The sequence below is a fragment of the Dryas octopetala genome, chromosome 5 (assembly GCF_963921425.1).
Source record: "Dryas octopetala chromosome 5, drDryOcto1.1, whole genome shotgun sequence".
In the NCBI taxonomy this organism is placed as follows: domain Eukaryota; kingdom Viridiplantae; phylum Streptophyta; class Magnoliopsida; order Rosales; family Rosaceae; genus Dryas; species Dryas octopetala.
Window position 1 is genome coordinate 7,640,791 of NC_141370.1, and position 13,945 is coordinate 7,654,735.

The window sequence follows — 13,945 nt, forward strand, 5'->3', positions numbered from 1 at the left end:
TTTTATGTGTTCGTCATTTATATTGACAATTGTTATGTTGTTATATACAATACAATCACATCTTATTTTTCCGGAAAAAAAAAAAATGATACCAAGTAAACAGTCCCACAGGTTTCCTTATCATAGATTATAATAAAATAGCCAAATTTATGAGAACCAACAATGAGAAAGATAGAGCATGCCAAAAAATTTAGGAAAATTTCCAAACTGAAAAATCCAGAAAGTATGAAGACTGTCATGGATCATACAAAGTGAACAAGCTAGGGTTTCCAATGGAAGATCTTGCCATTGATAGCAATACCCTTACATGCATATGCGTCCCTAACAGTACACAACAGAGCAAAAGTAGTTTAGAGCAGAATTATTAAATCAAATCAAACAAAAAGGAGATAAAAAAGATAAAGAAAGGCAAGATAAAAGTATGAAAGATAAAATGGAAAGTGACAGCAGACTTGGAATTTCCAGGAACAGAATCTTACAAGTCAAAAAACTCAGCATCTTCGGCTGAAGTTATGTGGTTCAGAATAAAGACAACCAACTCAGTTAACCTTCGAAGGTTTGTATCAGCTCCAGACAGAAATGCTTGAGGTGTCTCATGGGTACAGAACTCCAAAACCCTTGCAAGATTGCATGACAGATCAAATATGACACTGCATTTCTTTTGTTGGAACTCTAATACCTGCAAAGAATGTTTACTAAAATTACATACAAAATCTAGTGTGGAAAATACAAATAATAGAAGGAACATAAAATAGCCATGCAGAAATTTGCACTTTCACAAGCATACCACTCAAACTATTACCGACTTAAACCACAGACCACATCAAACTCAAGTATCCAAGTTCGAAAAGCAAAAAAATATATATATTCTACCAGTCATGAGTCTAATGACTTTTACTGCATCACATGATCTGTATTAGTCTTGACTGCACTACACGTTTCTCACATAACAAAATCAATTGAAAATGATCTTGCTTTCTTTATATTTCTGAAGCGCACACCCTTGAACAAAATTTCTGGCCTTGACACTTGCTCCTAGTCTGATAAATAGCTGCTGTGCTAATTACTGTCCAACCAAAACCATGCTACCTCAGTATTCTTCCAAATATTGGAGTACATATTTCATCAAATATCAGTTTTATATTTCTTAGTTTTTTTTTTATATATTTTTTTATTTCGACAATATGACTTGTATGTAAGAATTATTTATGGACAATCCTAATTTACTTAGGAAACAAAACAACTCATCATGTCTAAGAACAAAGGAATTGAGCTCTCCATGGTCTATCCGGATTCACCCCATATAACAGCTATGTTAATGAGTTTAAGGGATGAGGGACTTATAGAAGTTTTAGGACTTCACCTAGATATGAACTAGGACTCTTAACCTTAGAGGAGCAGGATTGTATCTCGGCACAAAGTCTACTATGGGAAGGACTTGCCGAGACAACCTCTATAAATAGAGCTAGTCCCTGCTCTCATACACACTGCAGAATATTGAGCCCCATAGAATCAATTGCTTCAAGTTGTAGAGAGAGCAGAAGGCTAGCTTGTTGATTCCACCATGTCTTCCTCATCTAATGGTAAGTTTGGACTTGCAGGTAGTAATGATCTTATGTGTTCTTATACATGTATGTCTCAAGTATATAACTGGATGTCTTTATATATATAGTTTACATTTGGTATCAGAGCATCACATACATGTTTAAGAATCAAAAGAACGATTTTTCTAGTTGATGTTTTTGCTTAACAAGAAACAAAAGCATGAAAAAATTTGTATCTGTTTTCCCATCTAATGTACCAGGTTTTTAAGTTCTATGAGAAGGCCCAATTTTTATGACCCATAAAGTAAAGCCCAACTTAAGGAATCTCAAAAACAAAAGACACGTTTTTTGTTTGATACATCAGAGAAAAGAAAAGATTAGGGGAAAACAAAATTGGATTGTTAGGTTGCTAGGATTTTCACTGCAATAATTTATAGAAATCGATTATTATTCTCTATCTCTTTGATATTCGATCAATTTGTATATCATTGCAATTTGGGTTCGATTTTGGTTCTGTAAATATTTTTGGTTAACTGGTGCTGCAGGAGCTCTCTGCACCAGGTAAGTTCTCATTTTCTTTTCTCTTCTTAGAGCATGCGTGGGGATGCACATAGGTTTATTTTTCAGTTTAAGCATGCTGCCCCACCATTGAGGATGTTTGAGATATATATATATGCTGCTATGACTATATGCCGATGTCATGTATGATGTTGTATTTCACGATTCTGGGATTTTAGCTGCTTATGTGTGTTGGCATATCTATTTATATAAACATGCTAAAGCAATCAAGTATTAATGGTTATAATCCGCTGCCATATTATGTTTTACATACCAGAACAATTGCTTAAGGTTTTCTTTGATCTTAATCCAGAAACCAATGTTAAATAATATTACCAAAGTAATATGACTTGATTAGAAGTTTCTAGGGATTACGGTTTACATGATCAAGCTTGTAGTATCAAATTAATTACAGAATTTATTTCCCAAAGGATCTATTCTTTCAGGATTGATACTAGCATGTTGCAGATTGGTTAAAACATGAAGATACTCTTAAGTAGTTGCTTTCTTGCCCAAAGGTGTAGGAACTACTTAGAAATTGTTTTTTCTTGTAATCTGGTAATATGATAAGGAATGAATAAAGGACATATCAAGTTATCTTGCTCAAAAGTGTTGCTTGATATTGCATAAACAGTATGTTGTTTTCCTTTTATGTAAGTATGAATATTTTCTGCAATATCAGTTTCTTAGACACTTGTTTTTGCATGTTTTCCAGTTAATTCCAATTTTGCTCAGATAGAAACCCTCACTGGTTCCAACTTTAAGAAATGGAAACAAGACATAGAGATTTACCTAGGGTTATCTGAGTATGATCTAGCTTTGAGAGAGGATAAGCCCAAGCCAATCACTCCCGAGAGTACAGCTGAAGAGAAAGTAAAGATGGAGAAGTGGGAAAAATCTAATAGAATGGCTCTACTCATTATGAGAAAAGCCATGACTGATACTGTTAGAGGAGGGATAGATACTTGTGAAAATGCCAAGGATTTCCTAAAAGCTGTGGGTGAAAAATTTAAGGAATCTGAAAAAGCAGAAACTGGGAATTTGGTGACTGCTTTAACATCTACTAAATATGATGGACAGGGGAGTGTGCGTGAGCACATTATGAAGCTTATAGACATTGCCTCTAAGCTCAAAGTCCTGGAAATTGCAATTTCTGATCCCTTTCTGGTTCATATGGCATTGAACTCACTGCCAAATCAGTATGGACAACTGAGGACTACTTATAACACTCAGAAAGACAAATGGAGTTTGAATGAGCTCATCTCCATTTGTGTCCAAGAAGAAGAAAGGATCAGAAGGGAGAATGGAGAGGTGGTTGTTAACTTAGTTATCAAAGACCAGTTCAAGAAAGGCAAGAACAAGGCTTTTAAGGACAATCAGATTCCCAAGAACAAACCTCAACCTACCAAAGCCAATAACTCACCTAGCAGCTCTCACAACTTAGGGCCAGTTCAAACAACACCTTTCAAGTGTTTTTTCTGCAAGAAAGAAGGTCATATGAAAAGGAACTGTTCTAACTATAAGGGTTGGCTAGCCAAAAAGGGTAAGAAACATATTTTCCATTGTATTGATAGCAATTTAGTTACCATTCCTTCGAACACTTGGTGGATAGACACAGGCTCACCCATACATATTTCTAATACTATGCAGGGCTTGGAAAGAAAAAGGACACCAAGTGAGGAGGAGGCAAGAGTTTATGCTGGCAATGGAGTGAAAGTAGCTGTGAAGGCCATAGGAGTTTTTAAGTTTAGGCTAGAGTCAGGTTATATATTAGAGTTGGACAATGTTTTTGTCATTCCTTCTATGAGAAGGAACTTAGTTTCGATTTCCAAACTTATTGTTTCTGGTTTTACTTTTAATATAAATAAAGATGGCTTTCATTTTTATTTAAATTCAGTTCCTGTTGGTAAAGCCTTAATGATTGATGGATATTGGAAACTAATGTATGAATTGCCTAATGAAACTTATCTAATTGAAAATACAGTGGGGATTAAGAGACCTAGATCTAAGGAAAGTTCATCTTTCCTATGGCACAAACGACTAGGACATATCTCCAAAGAAAGGATGCAACAATTAGAAAAAGAAAATATGCTTCCAGAATTGAATTATGCAGATTTCGATATCTGTATAGAGTGCATAAAAGGCAAAATGACCAACTCTAGGAAGAAGAACTCAAACCGAAGCCTACAACTCTTAGAAATTATACACACAGACATTTGTGGTCCCTTTCCAACCAAAACAATATGTGGAAATCAGTACTTCATAACTTTCATAGATGATTTTTCTAGATACTGTTACATATACCTTATCTCAGAAAAATCAAAAGCCTTAGAAGTTTTTAAGATATTTAAAACTGAAGTGGAAAAACAGCTGGATAAATCAATTAAAGTTGTGAGATCTGATAGGGGAGGAGAGTACTACGGTAGGTATAATGAATCAGGGCAAAATAAAGGACCTTTTGCTCTTTACCTACAAGAACAAGGCATACAAGCCCAGTACACTACACCAGGAACTCCAGAACAAAATGGAGTTGCTGAAAGAAGGAATCGAACCCTTCTAAACATGGTGAGAAGTATGATGTGTGCCACTGACTTGCCAAATTTCTTGTGGGGAGAAGCTTTGAAAACAGCAAACTACATTTCTAATAGGGTTCCAAGCAAATCAGTTCAGAAAACACCTTTTGAACTATGGACAAAAAGAAAGCCAAGCTTATTTCATTTCCATATATGGGGGTGTAGGGCTGAAGCTAGACTTTATAATCCTCAAGAAAAGAAGTTAGATGCCAAAACAGTAAGTGCTTATTTTATTGGCTATCCGGAAAAATCTAAAGGTTACAAATTCTATTGTCCTAAGAATCATACTAGAATTGTAGAGACAAACAAGGCAAGATTCATAGAAGATGTTAGTTCTCACCAAAATCAGTTTTCGAATGAACTTGAATTAAAAGAACAACCTGACACTTCCACAAGCTTCCTAGAACCAACAATCCTTGATTTGAATCTTAGGAACACTGTTTTAGATGAGCAGAACCAGGTAACAACAGAGATTGAAGATCACCAACCCTTAGAGCAACCAGTAGAGCAACAAGTAGAAGAAGCACCTAGAAGGCAGTCACAAAGGGAAAGAAGATCGGCAATTTCAGAAGATTACATGGTTTATCTACAAGAAACAGACCTTGGGGAGGAATGTGATCCATTGAATTTCAAAGAAGCCATCAACAGTGACCAAGCCGAGAATTGGAGAAAAGCTATGGAATCAGAATTGGAGTCTATGTCTAATAATGGGGTTTGGGACTTAGTTGAACCACCTGGAAATAGCAAACCTATAGGCTGCAAATGGGTTTTCAAAACAAAGAGAGGATCTGATGGCCAAATAGAAAGATATAAAGCCAGATTAGTGGCCAAGGGCTTTACTCAAAAGGAAGGGATAGATTACACAGACACATTTTCACCTGTCTCCACCAAGGATGCTTTTCGAGTTATCATGAGCCTAGTTGCACATTTTAATTTGGAGTTACATCAAATGGATGTTAAGACAGCATTCTTGAATGGAGATTTAGGGGAAGAGATCTATATGGTACAACCAGAGGGCTATATTGAGCAAGGTACTGAGCACATGGTTTGTAAGCTTAAAAAGTCAATCTATGGCTTAAAGCAAGCTTCAAGGCAATGGTACCTCAAGTTTGACTCAGTTGTAGTTTCAAATGGTTTTATAGAAAATCCCTTGGATGAATGTATCTATTTTAAGGTGAGTGGGAGCAAGTACATTTTTCTGGTACTTTATGTAGATGACATACTGTTGGCCAGCAGTGATTTAAATTTGTTAAATGAAACAAAAGTTTTTCTTTCAAACAGTTTCGATATGAAAGATTTAGGAGAAGCCTCTTTTGTTTTGGGGATTGAAATTTGCAGAGATAGGAAGCATGGCCTCTTAGGACTCTCACAGAAAAATTACATTAATAGGGTTCTAAAAAGGTTTGAAATGCTGAATTGTGCACCAGGGGAGGCTCCAATGAGTAAGGGAGACAAACTACATAAAGGTCAGTGTCCTAAAAATCATATTGAGAAGGCTGCAATGGAGACTAAACCTTATGCCTCACTTGTTGGCAGTCTCATGTATGCACAAGTATGCACCAGACCCGATCTTGCACATTCAGTTTCTATGCTCAGTAGGTTTCAGCTCAATCCAGGTCATCAACATTGGGTTGCAGGGAAAAAGGTGTTGAGATACCTGCAGAGGACTAAGAATTATATGCTGGTGTACAGGAGAAGTGAAAAACTTGAGTTGATAGGGTATGGAGACTCAGATTTTGCTGGTGACAGTGATGACTACAAATCCACTACAGGTTATATTTTCATGATGGCTGGGGGAGCCATATCTTGGAAGAGCACTAAGCAGACCCTTACAACAACCTCCACAATGCAGGCAGAGTTTGTGGCTCTACATGAAACTGCTGTACAGGCACTTTGGCTTAGAAATTTCATCAAGGAAATTGGGATTGTGGATTCAATTTCTAGGCCTTTAAAATTGTTTTGTGACAATAGTGCTGCTGTGTTTTTTGCTAAGAATAATAAGAGGTCATCAAGTTCCAGACATATAGAACCAAAGTATCTGATGGTGAGAGAAAGAGTTCGAAATGAAGAATTACAAGTGTTACATATTCCCACTAAAGCTCAGCTGGCAGACCCTTTCACAAAGGCATTACCAGTGAAAGCTTTCTTAGATCATGTTCCAAAAATGGGAGTGCTTGAGAATTTAGATTCTGAAGTTCAGTGGGAGTAGTTTTTATCTGTTTTTGGTTTTCTTTCGAATTTTGTATGAACTTGTTTTTTTTTTTTTTTTTTTTCATTTTGTTTCCAGGATTGATTTCGTTTTTAATATAAGTTTTTGGATAATCATTTTCATTCAGAACATCATTGCAGCAAACCATTCATACTCATCAAGTCTAAACTCTGTCATTAGTTTTCTTTTGACAATGCTTAAAGAAACACATAACTGATCTTGTGAAAGAGCTTCATTTCTGAAGCATCAGTAAGTTTTCTTTTCGAAAAAACTTCAAGAGGACTATGCATTTGACTTTTGGCTTTAGATTTTATAATCAATGTTCAATGCTTTTAAGATATTATATCATATCTTTGTGGTGACTTATGTAGTTTTGATTTCAGCCTTAGTAATTGCAGAGTGCTTATGCTTGGTTAAGCATATGTTTTTCTGTAGTTCTAGGTTGATGGTCAAAAACTGACCAAGTCTTGAAGTAAGTTTTGGCTTAGTGCAGCTCACGTGATCACTAAGGATCTTTTGTTCAAATTATGATGTTCTTGTTGAGTAAACTAGTATTGTCCAAGTGGGAGAATGTAAGAATTATTTATGGACAATCCTAATTTACTTAGGAAACAAAACAACTCATCATGTCTAAGAACAAAGGAATTGAGCTCTCCATGGTCTATCCGGATTCACCCCATATAACAGCTATGTTAATGAGTTTAAGGGATGAGGGACTTATAGAAGTTTTAGGACTTCACCTAGATATGAACTAGGACTCTTAACCTTAGAGGAGCAGGATTGTATCTCGGCACAAAGTCTACTATGGGAAGGACTTGCCGAGACAACCTCTATAAATAGAGCTAGTCCCTGCTCTCATACACACTGCAGAATATTGAGCCCCATAGAATCAATTGCTTCAAGTTGTAGAGAGAGCAGAAGGCTAGCTTGTTGATTCCACCATGTCTTCCTCATCTAATGGTAAGTTTGGACTTGCAGGTAGTAATGATCTTATGTGTTCTTATACATGTATGTCTCAAGTATATAACTGGATGTCTTTATATATATAGTTTACATTGTAAAGTTGTAATTATGCAACTCATACATGATTTTGACTTGCAATCAGGTAATGTATATTTCAAGGTCATGTGACTCGTGTCATGTTAAAAGGGTGTACCCAATTTTCTGATGTGAAATGATAAAATAAGTGGTAATGGGTAAATGGCAGCTTGTCTTTATCCAAAATTAGAAGCAGAATCTGAGTTATGAACTCTAAATTGAATCTCTTGCTTATTGTGTTTTACATAAGAGTTAGAATTATAAAACTGGAGGAGTGTACCATCCTCTGACATCCACAAATTGATGCAATGAATCTTCCATTCTTAATTTCTTACTAACAGGATTCTCCAGATTTCATAACATTTGATCAGGAATAACTGCAGCTGCAGATCATCCTTTACAATTGCGAAAAACTTCAATGAGATGCTATTATACTGATGCCGTGAATTTAACCATTCAAATTTTATATATGAAAATAAAATTCTGTTTTTCAATTTCAACACATGGTTTCATGACCTTTTTTTTTTTTTTTTGAGTTGGGAGAAGGGGTTCGAATTTGGGTGCAAAATGAGTAATTTCATGGCCCTTCTAATTGAGCTATCAACAACTGCAAATGCAAATTTCATGACGTCTTTGAGTGGTTATTTATAATAAGATAATGAAAAATGAAAAATTTAATGTTATGCTGATAAGGACGTCCACCTAAGATGCCATATAAGGTGTCATGCAATTGTTGTATAAAAATGTGGTAAATATAACATTATTATTTATGGTTTTAATTGTTAGCCATTTTCTATCTTAGTTTTTTATTTATGCTTGTTAGTTTTGATTTTGGTATGAGGGTGGCTGTTTCAATGAAATCCTTCATACCATGGCCAAAATAAAGATTAACCCACATATGCTGTGAGCTAAAATGTTCCTTTTATTTTTGCACCAAACATATCATTTGCACATAATTTATAAAATAAAAATTCACTTAATTATGATATTTATAAAATCAGGCAAGAAGAATTGTCACAAGAAAAAGTATATTTGTGTCCTCGTCCTCTCTACTCCTCCTGTTATGTTGATTAAGATAAATCGCAAACCAATTCCATATCAAACAAATACATGTCCACTGCAGCTAATTAATTAAACACTCCAGGATTTGTATAACTATGAATCCATTCAAATTTATGAACGCACAAAGGCGGCTATGGATGCACCAGTTTAGAAGCCATATATTGCATCAACATAATTTTGATTCCTCTAGTTCAAGCCATTTTCAACTTAGGAAGTGATTTTAATTTTGTCAATCATATCCACCTAGTCAATTAATAATTACAATTAAGGCCAAATCAAGATTTTCCAAACTAATTGACAGAATTTGCCCACATGAAGGCTATTTCAATCTTTTTGAGTTACCATTATAAGGTTCTAAACCCACACACAAAAACTGGAATAACACCTCGACTAGGGGTGGGCATTTAAAACCGAAATACCGAAACCGAACCCGTACCATACCGTACCATACCGACGTTATACCGAAAAACAATACCGATTATATACCGTACCGATACCGTACCGTACCGAGTCTAAATCGGTATGGTATAGGTATGGAACTTTCAATACCGAGAAATACCGTACCGTACCGAATTTATTTTTTATTTAATTATTTAATTTTTTTTAATTAAGTGTTGCTGTATATATGAGTATGACATACGGTCAGTACATTTGATCTCACATAATACACATATTAGACTCAATTGGGCCTGGGCCCTGGGCTAGACAATACGTTCAGTAATCAGTAGTCAGTACTTGGGCTTCGTATTACGTTCAATATTAGAGGTCCTCGACAGAAATCTAGATTTAACCTTAATTGCAATTTTGGAGCTATTAACTAGCCACAGAGACATGATTAACAAAATTAACTATGGAAACAAAAAAATTGTAATTTAGCATTTTTCACCAAAGTGGATTCTTCCGTCCGGGTCCGGGTCCGCTCCGTTCCCCCCTTCCCTGGTCACACCTAAGATGGGATAGGGATAGGAAGTATTCACCACACCACTTTTTCTAATAATTAATTTCTCCCATTTCTACGGTGCAGTCATGTCATTGAGAGATGGTTTTACCCACTGCGAATGCGAGCAACTGAAGGTGGAGAGAAGCACTTATCTCTCCATTCGTACCTCGTTCCCTTCTTCAACCACCCCTATAGGAATAGGAGGAAACATATATAAAGATTCATATGCAGGTATATGTATTTTCCCAAAAAGTAATTAACAAATCCAATAGCTAAAATTCAATTACAAACTTAAAAAAAAAAAAAAAAAAAAAAAAAAGTTAACAAAAAATGGTAGTTTTTTACTTCTCAAGGAATATAAAATAAAAGAAAGAAAGAAAGAAAATAGCTGTCATTCCATCAACAAGCTTCATAATTCTAGTTTAACAACCTTAGCCTATTACCCCTCTCTACGAGTGACTTTTATGGTGACTTTTTCAGTTGATTAAATGAAATTAAAATAAGTTAAAATTCAGGCTTTCCCTAACATATTGTGCATTGCACATACTCACAGCCAGGTAGAATGGTAGATTATTCAATCCTAGATATTCCAATCTCAAGACTAAATTAGTTTGTTGATTGTGTTGGGGTTCTCAACATATTACACATAAAATGCAATAAATTCCACGTGAATATTCTCATTTATATTATTATGCTATTAAGCCAGTGTGGTCATGCATGTTTTCTCCAACTGATTGGTTGCTTTCACCAAATTACACATCCACAAACGACGACAACAATCACTAAAACATTGCATAACACAAGTGGCATTGATTATTGTTGTATAGTTGTATACTTTACAAGCAAGAAGTGAGGCCATGCAAATAAGCAATTGATTTGCAGGTTTAGTTTATCATTCAGACACTTGCAATTGAGAGAAAATATATCGCTGATAAAATACATAAATGTAAATAAACGGATGAGGAAGTTAAAGAAAGGAAATATATGTAGGAGTCAGAAGAACTTACAGCACAAAGGTATCATACAGAAGATATTCAAGGGTCACAGCTGATTCCACTTCAGTATGGGGTGTGTATTCAATTAGGTTCATATTGAGGATTTTGTACGTACATTCCAATTCGGAGCCCGAGTCCGATTTGGTGATTTCATATTCAAATGTTATGAAAAGAACAAACCCCTTGTTTTTGTGCTGCGGAAAATCATTGTAAACAAAACCATCAAATTCATACTCCACTTTGCTGAAGAATGTGTTAAGAACAAGGCAGAAAGTTCCAGCACCACCTCCTAGATGGTCAAAAGACTCAAAACTAAAATCGTGGGAAATGTTAAATTCATGAGGCAAACAAGGCAGCTTCACAGGTTTCAAAGGTTTGACAGAGTCAAATTGCTGCGACATGAAGAAGACTGATATAGTATCAGGTTTACCAAATTCATAGTTAAACATTAGGAAACCACCACATGCATCAAAAGCTCTAACTGCATTGCCTTCAAAGGGAAGGCCAGCTCCCAAAGAAGACAGTTTTATCCAATGTTTAATTTCAGGCTCGAAGCAGAACACTCCTTTCACATGGCGATGGGAGAGTAACATTTTGTGGCCGGCAATTACAGTAGAGAAATGTTGGTGTTCTATCCGGCAATTAAAGTAAGGATATGGCAGACAAGTCCATAAACCCAGAGTCGGGTCGAACACGTCAATAAAGCAATCTTCAGGATCTTCGGAGTAACAGTTGAAAGCATAGAGTTTGCCTTGCAGCTCCACCAGCTTGGGGGCATATTTTACATGATTGAAACTCAGCAATGGATAGAGATTGAAGGGCGAGTTGGGTTTCACAATTTCATCAACATCTAACGCCCAAATTAGATTAGGCACGCAATGGTCCGTCATGCCCGTGAAAACAATACGAGAGCCGAAGAGGCCGCAACTCACAAAGCGAGGATCAATATACGAGACGGTGGGTGTATAACCCACTGGCCGTAGTAATTTAGAAGGAATGGAATAAATGGAATTGGTGGAGGTGGAGGAACTTCGGAGGCATCCATCAACATCGCTCAATTTAATGGCTTTAACAACGAAAGAAACGGAATCATCGCTCATAATCTGAACGAAACATAAGAATAGGGACTTACCCTGCACAGGCTTCACTCTTCCTTGAATCCCAGCATCCACTATGGCTTTCTTCAACTTCGCATCGGACCTATATTTTCCTCCAAACTTGGCGATTGTTTCCGCTACACTGGGAAATTTATTCGTCTCAACCGCCATAGCTATCTTACCTTCACACCTTGCAATCGCATGGGACAAATATATATATATATATATATATATATATATATCAGGCTCCTTCTGTTGAGGTATATCTCAACATAAATATGTTGAGGTATACCTTGTTGGGGCCCACACGAGTCCTTTTGTGTCGATCTGAACCGTTCAATTTTTACATCTCCATAGATAGATCATCCTTGCAAAAAATTAGCCAAATCGGAAATCATTTGCCTATCTAACTTTGATCAAATAAATGGACGAATCAAATATTTTCGATAAAACCGTCCATTTGTTTTATCAAAGTTAGATAGGCAAATGATTTCCGATTTGGCTAATTTTTTGCAAGGATGATCTATCAATGAAGATGATCCTTGCGAACGGTTCGGATCGACACAAAAGAACTCGTGTGGGCCCCAACAAGGTCATACCTCAACATAAATAAGTTGAGGTATACCTCAACTTATTTATGTTGAGGTATACTCTGTTAGAGCCCACACAAGCCGTTTTGTGTCGATCTGAACCGTTCATTTTTTACATCTCCATTGATAGATCATCCTTGCAAAAAATTAGCTAAATCGGAAATCATTTGCCTATCTAACTTTGATCAAGGTTCTAACAGAGTATACCTCAACATAAATAAGTTGAGGTATACCTCAACAGAAGGAGCCTGTATATATATATATATATATATATATCAATGTTTTGGGCCACTGACTGACAGAATAGGCCCTAGTTGGAGCCCAAGCAGACAATAGACGAATTACCCACTCGCTAGAATTAAAACCTCGGTCCACTTTTAAAAGATGCACCTGCACCCTTCATTCCAACTCATCATGTTACTTGATTTTGGGGTCAAAGCCTTTGTTTTTTGTTTTTTTTTGTTTTTCTTCTTTTTTAATATTTTATTGGCTTAATTATCGATTTACCACCCAAAATTGTAACTCATTCCCACTTTACCACCTGAAAGTTTTTTTGTCCCAGATTACCACCTGTAACTTACATCCGTGTCCCATTTTACCTTGTTCCGTCAACAATTCCGTTAATGCTGACGTGGCGCGCTGGATGTGCGCCACGTGTCACATCTTTTTTGTATTTTTTGATTTTTTTGATTTTTCTATTTTTATAAACTTTGAAAATTAATTAAAAATAGCTCCGAACTTAGAAAAATACACGGAAAATTCCTACCGACTTGTCTTAACTAGTACTAATTTACTATGGGGTCAAAATGCCAATTTTTCCTCTAAAAATTTCCAAAAAATTTGGAAAGTCCAAATTTATTTCTAGAAAATTAAAATACTCTAGACTCTTTGAAAATTCATAGAATAATCTCCCGAACTCCAAAAAATATGAGGTCTGCACCGTTAGTCTTCTAAAAACTAACATTACCTTTCTCATGAACACTTGCTACCCAAAAGACCTCTCGGTCTTAGAGAAAAATAAAATTCCCTATAAAATAAATTCTAGAAAAATTCTAAAATTTCTGTAAAGTCTCGAAATAATTCTCTAAAACAAGCTTTTGGTAATTTTTCAAAATATTTTTGAGAATTTGTCCAAGAGTTTACGAAAATTCTAGAATTTATTTAATAGAGGAAAATTTATTTTAATTTTTTAGAAATAAATTTGAACTTTCTAATTTTTTTTGAAAATTTTTAGAGGGCAAATTGGTAATTTAACCTTATATAAAATTAGTGCTAGTCAAGACGAGTCCGTAGGAATTTTTCGTGTATTTTTCTGAGTTCGGAACTATTTTTAATGAAT

The 13,945-nt window shown here is 35.6% G+C and overlaps 1 protein-coding gene across 3 annotated transcripts; it reads right to left on the reverse strand.

The window, feature by feature from the left end:
• Positions 1-8,954: 8,954 nt before the first annotated feature.
• Positions 8,955-12,212, reverse strand: LOC147283931 (uncharacterized). Of its 3 annotated transcripts, none has more exons than XR_015122440.1 (3): positions 10,932-12,212; positions 9,871-10,113; positions 8,955-8,980 (listed from the first exon to the last, which is right to left on the reverse strand). XR_015122440.1 is itself a non-coding variant. In XM_086245227.1 (2 exons), exons 1-2 carry the CDS (start codon positions 12,185-12,187, stop codon positions 10,104-10,106), a joined length of 1,266 nt encoding a protein of 421 aa, XP_086101353.1. In that variant the 5' UTR covers positions 12,188-12,212; the 3' UTR covers positions 9,728-10,103. The 3 variants fall into 3 exon arrangements, 1 of the variants encoding a protein (XP_086101353.1); XR_015122441.1 differs by lacking the exon at positions 8,955-8,980 and having other exon boundaries at positions 9,730-10,113; positions 10,932-11,113; positions 12,052-12,212; XM_086245227.1 differs by lacking the exon at positions 8,955-8,980 and having other exon boundaries at positions 9,728-10,113.
• Between the last annotated feature and the right edge of the window lie 1,733 nt (positions 12,213-13,945).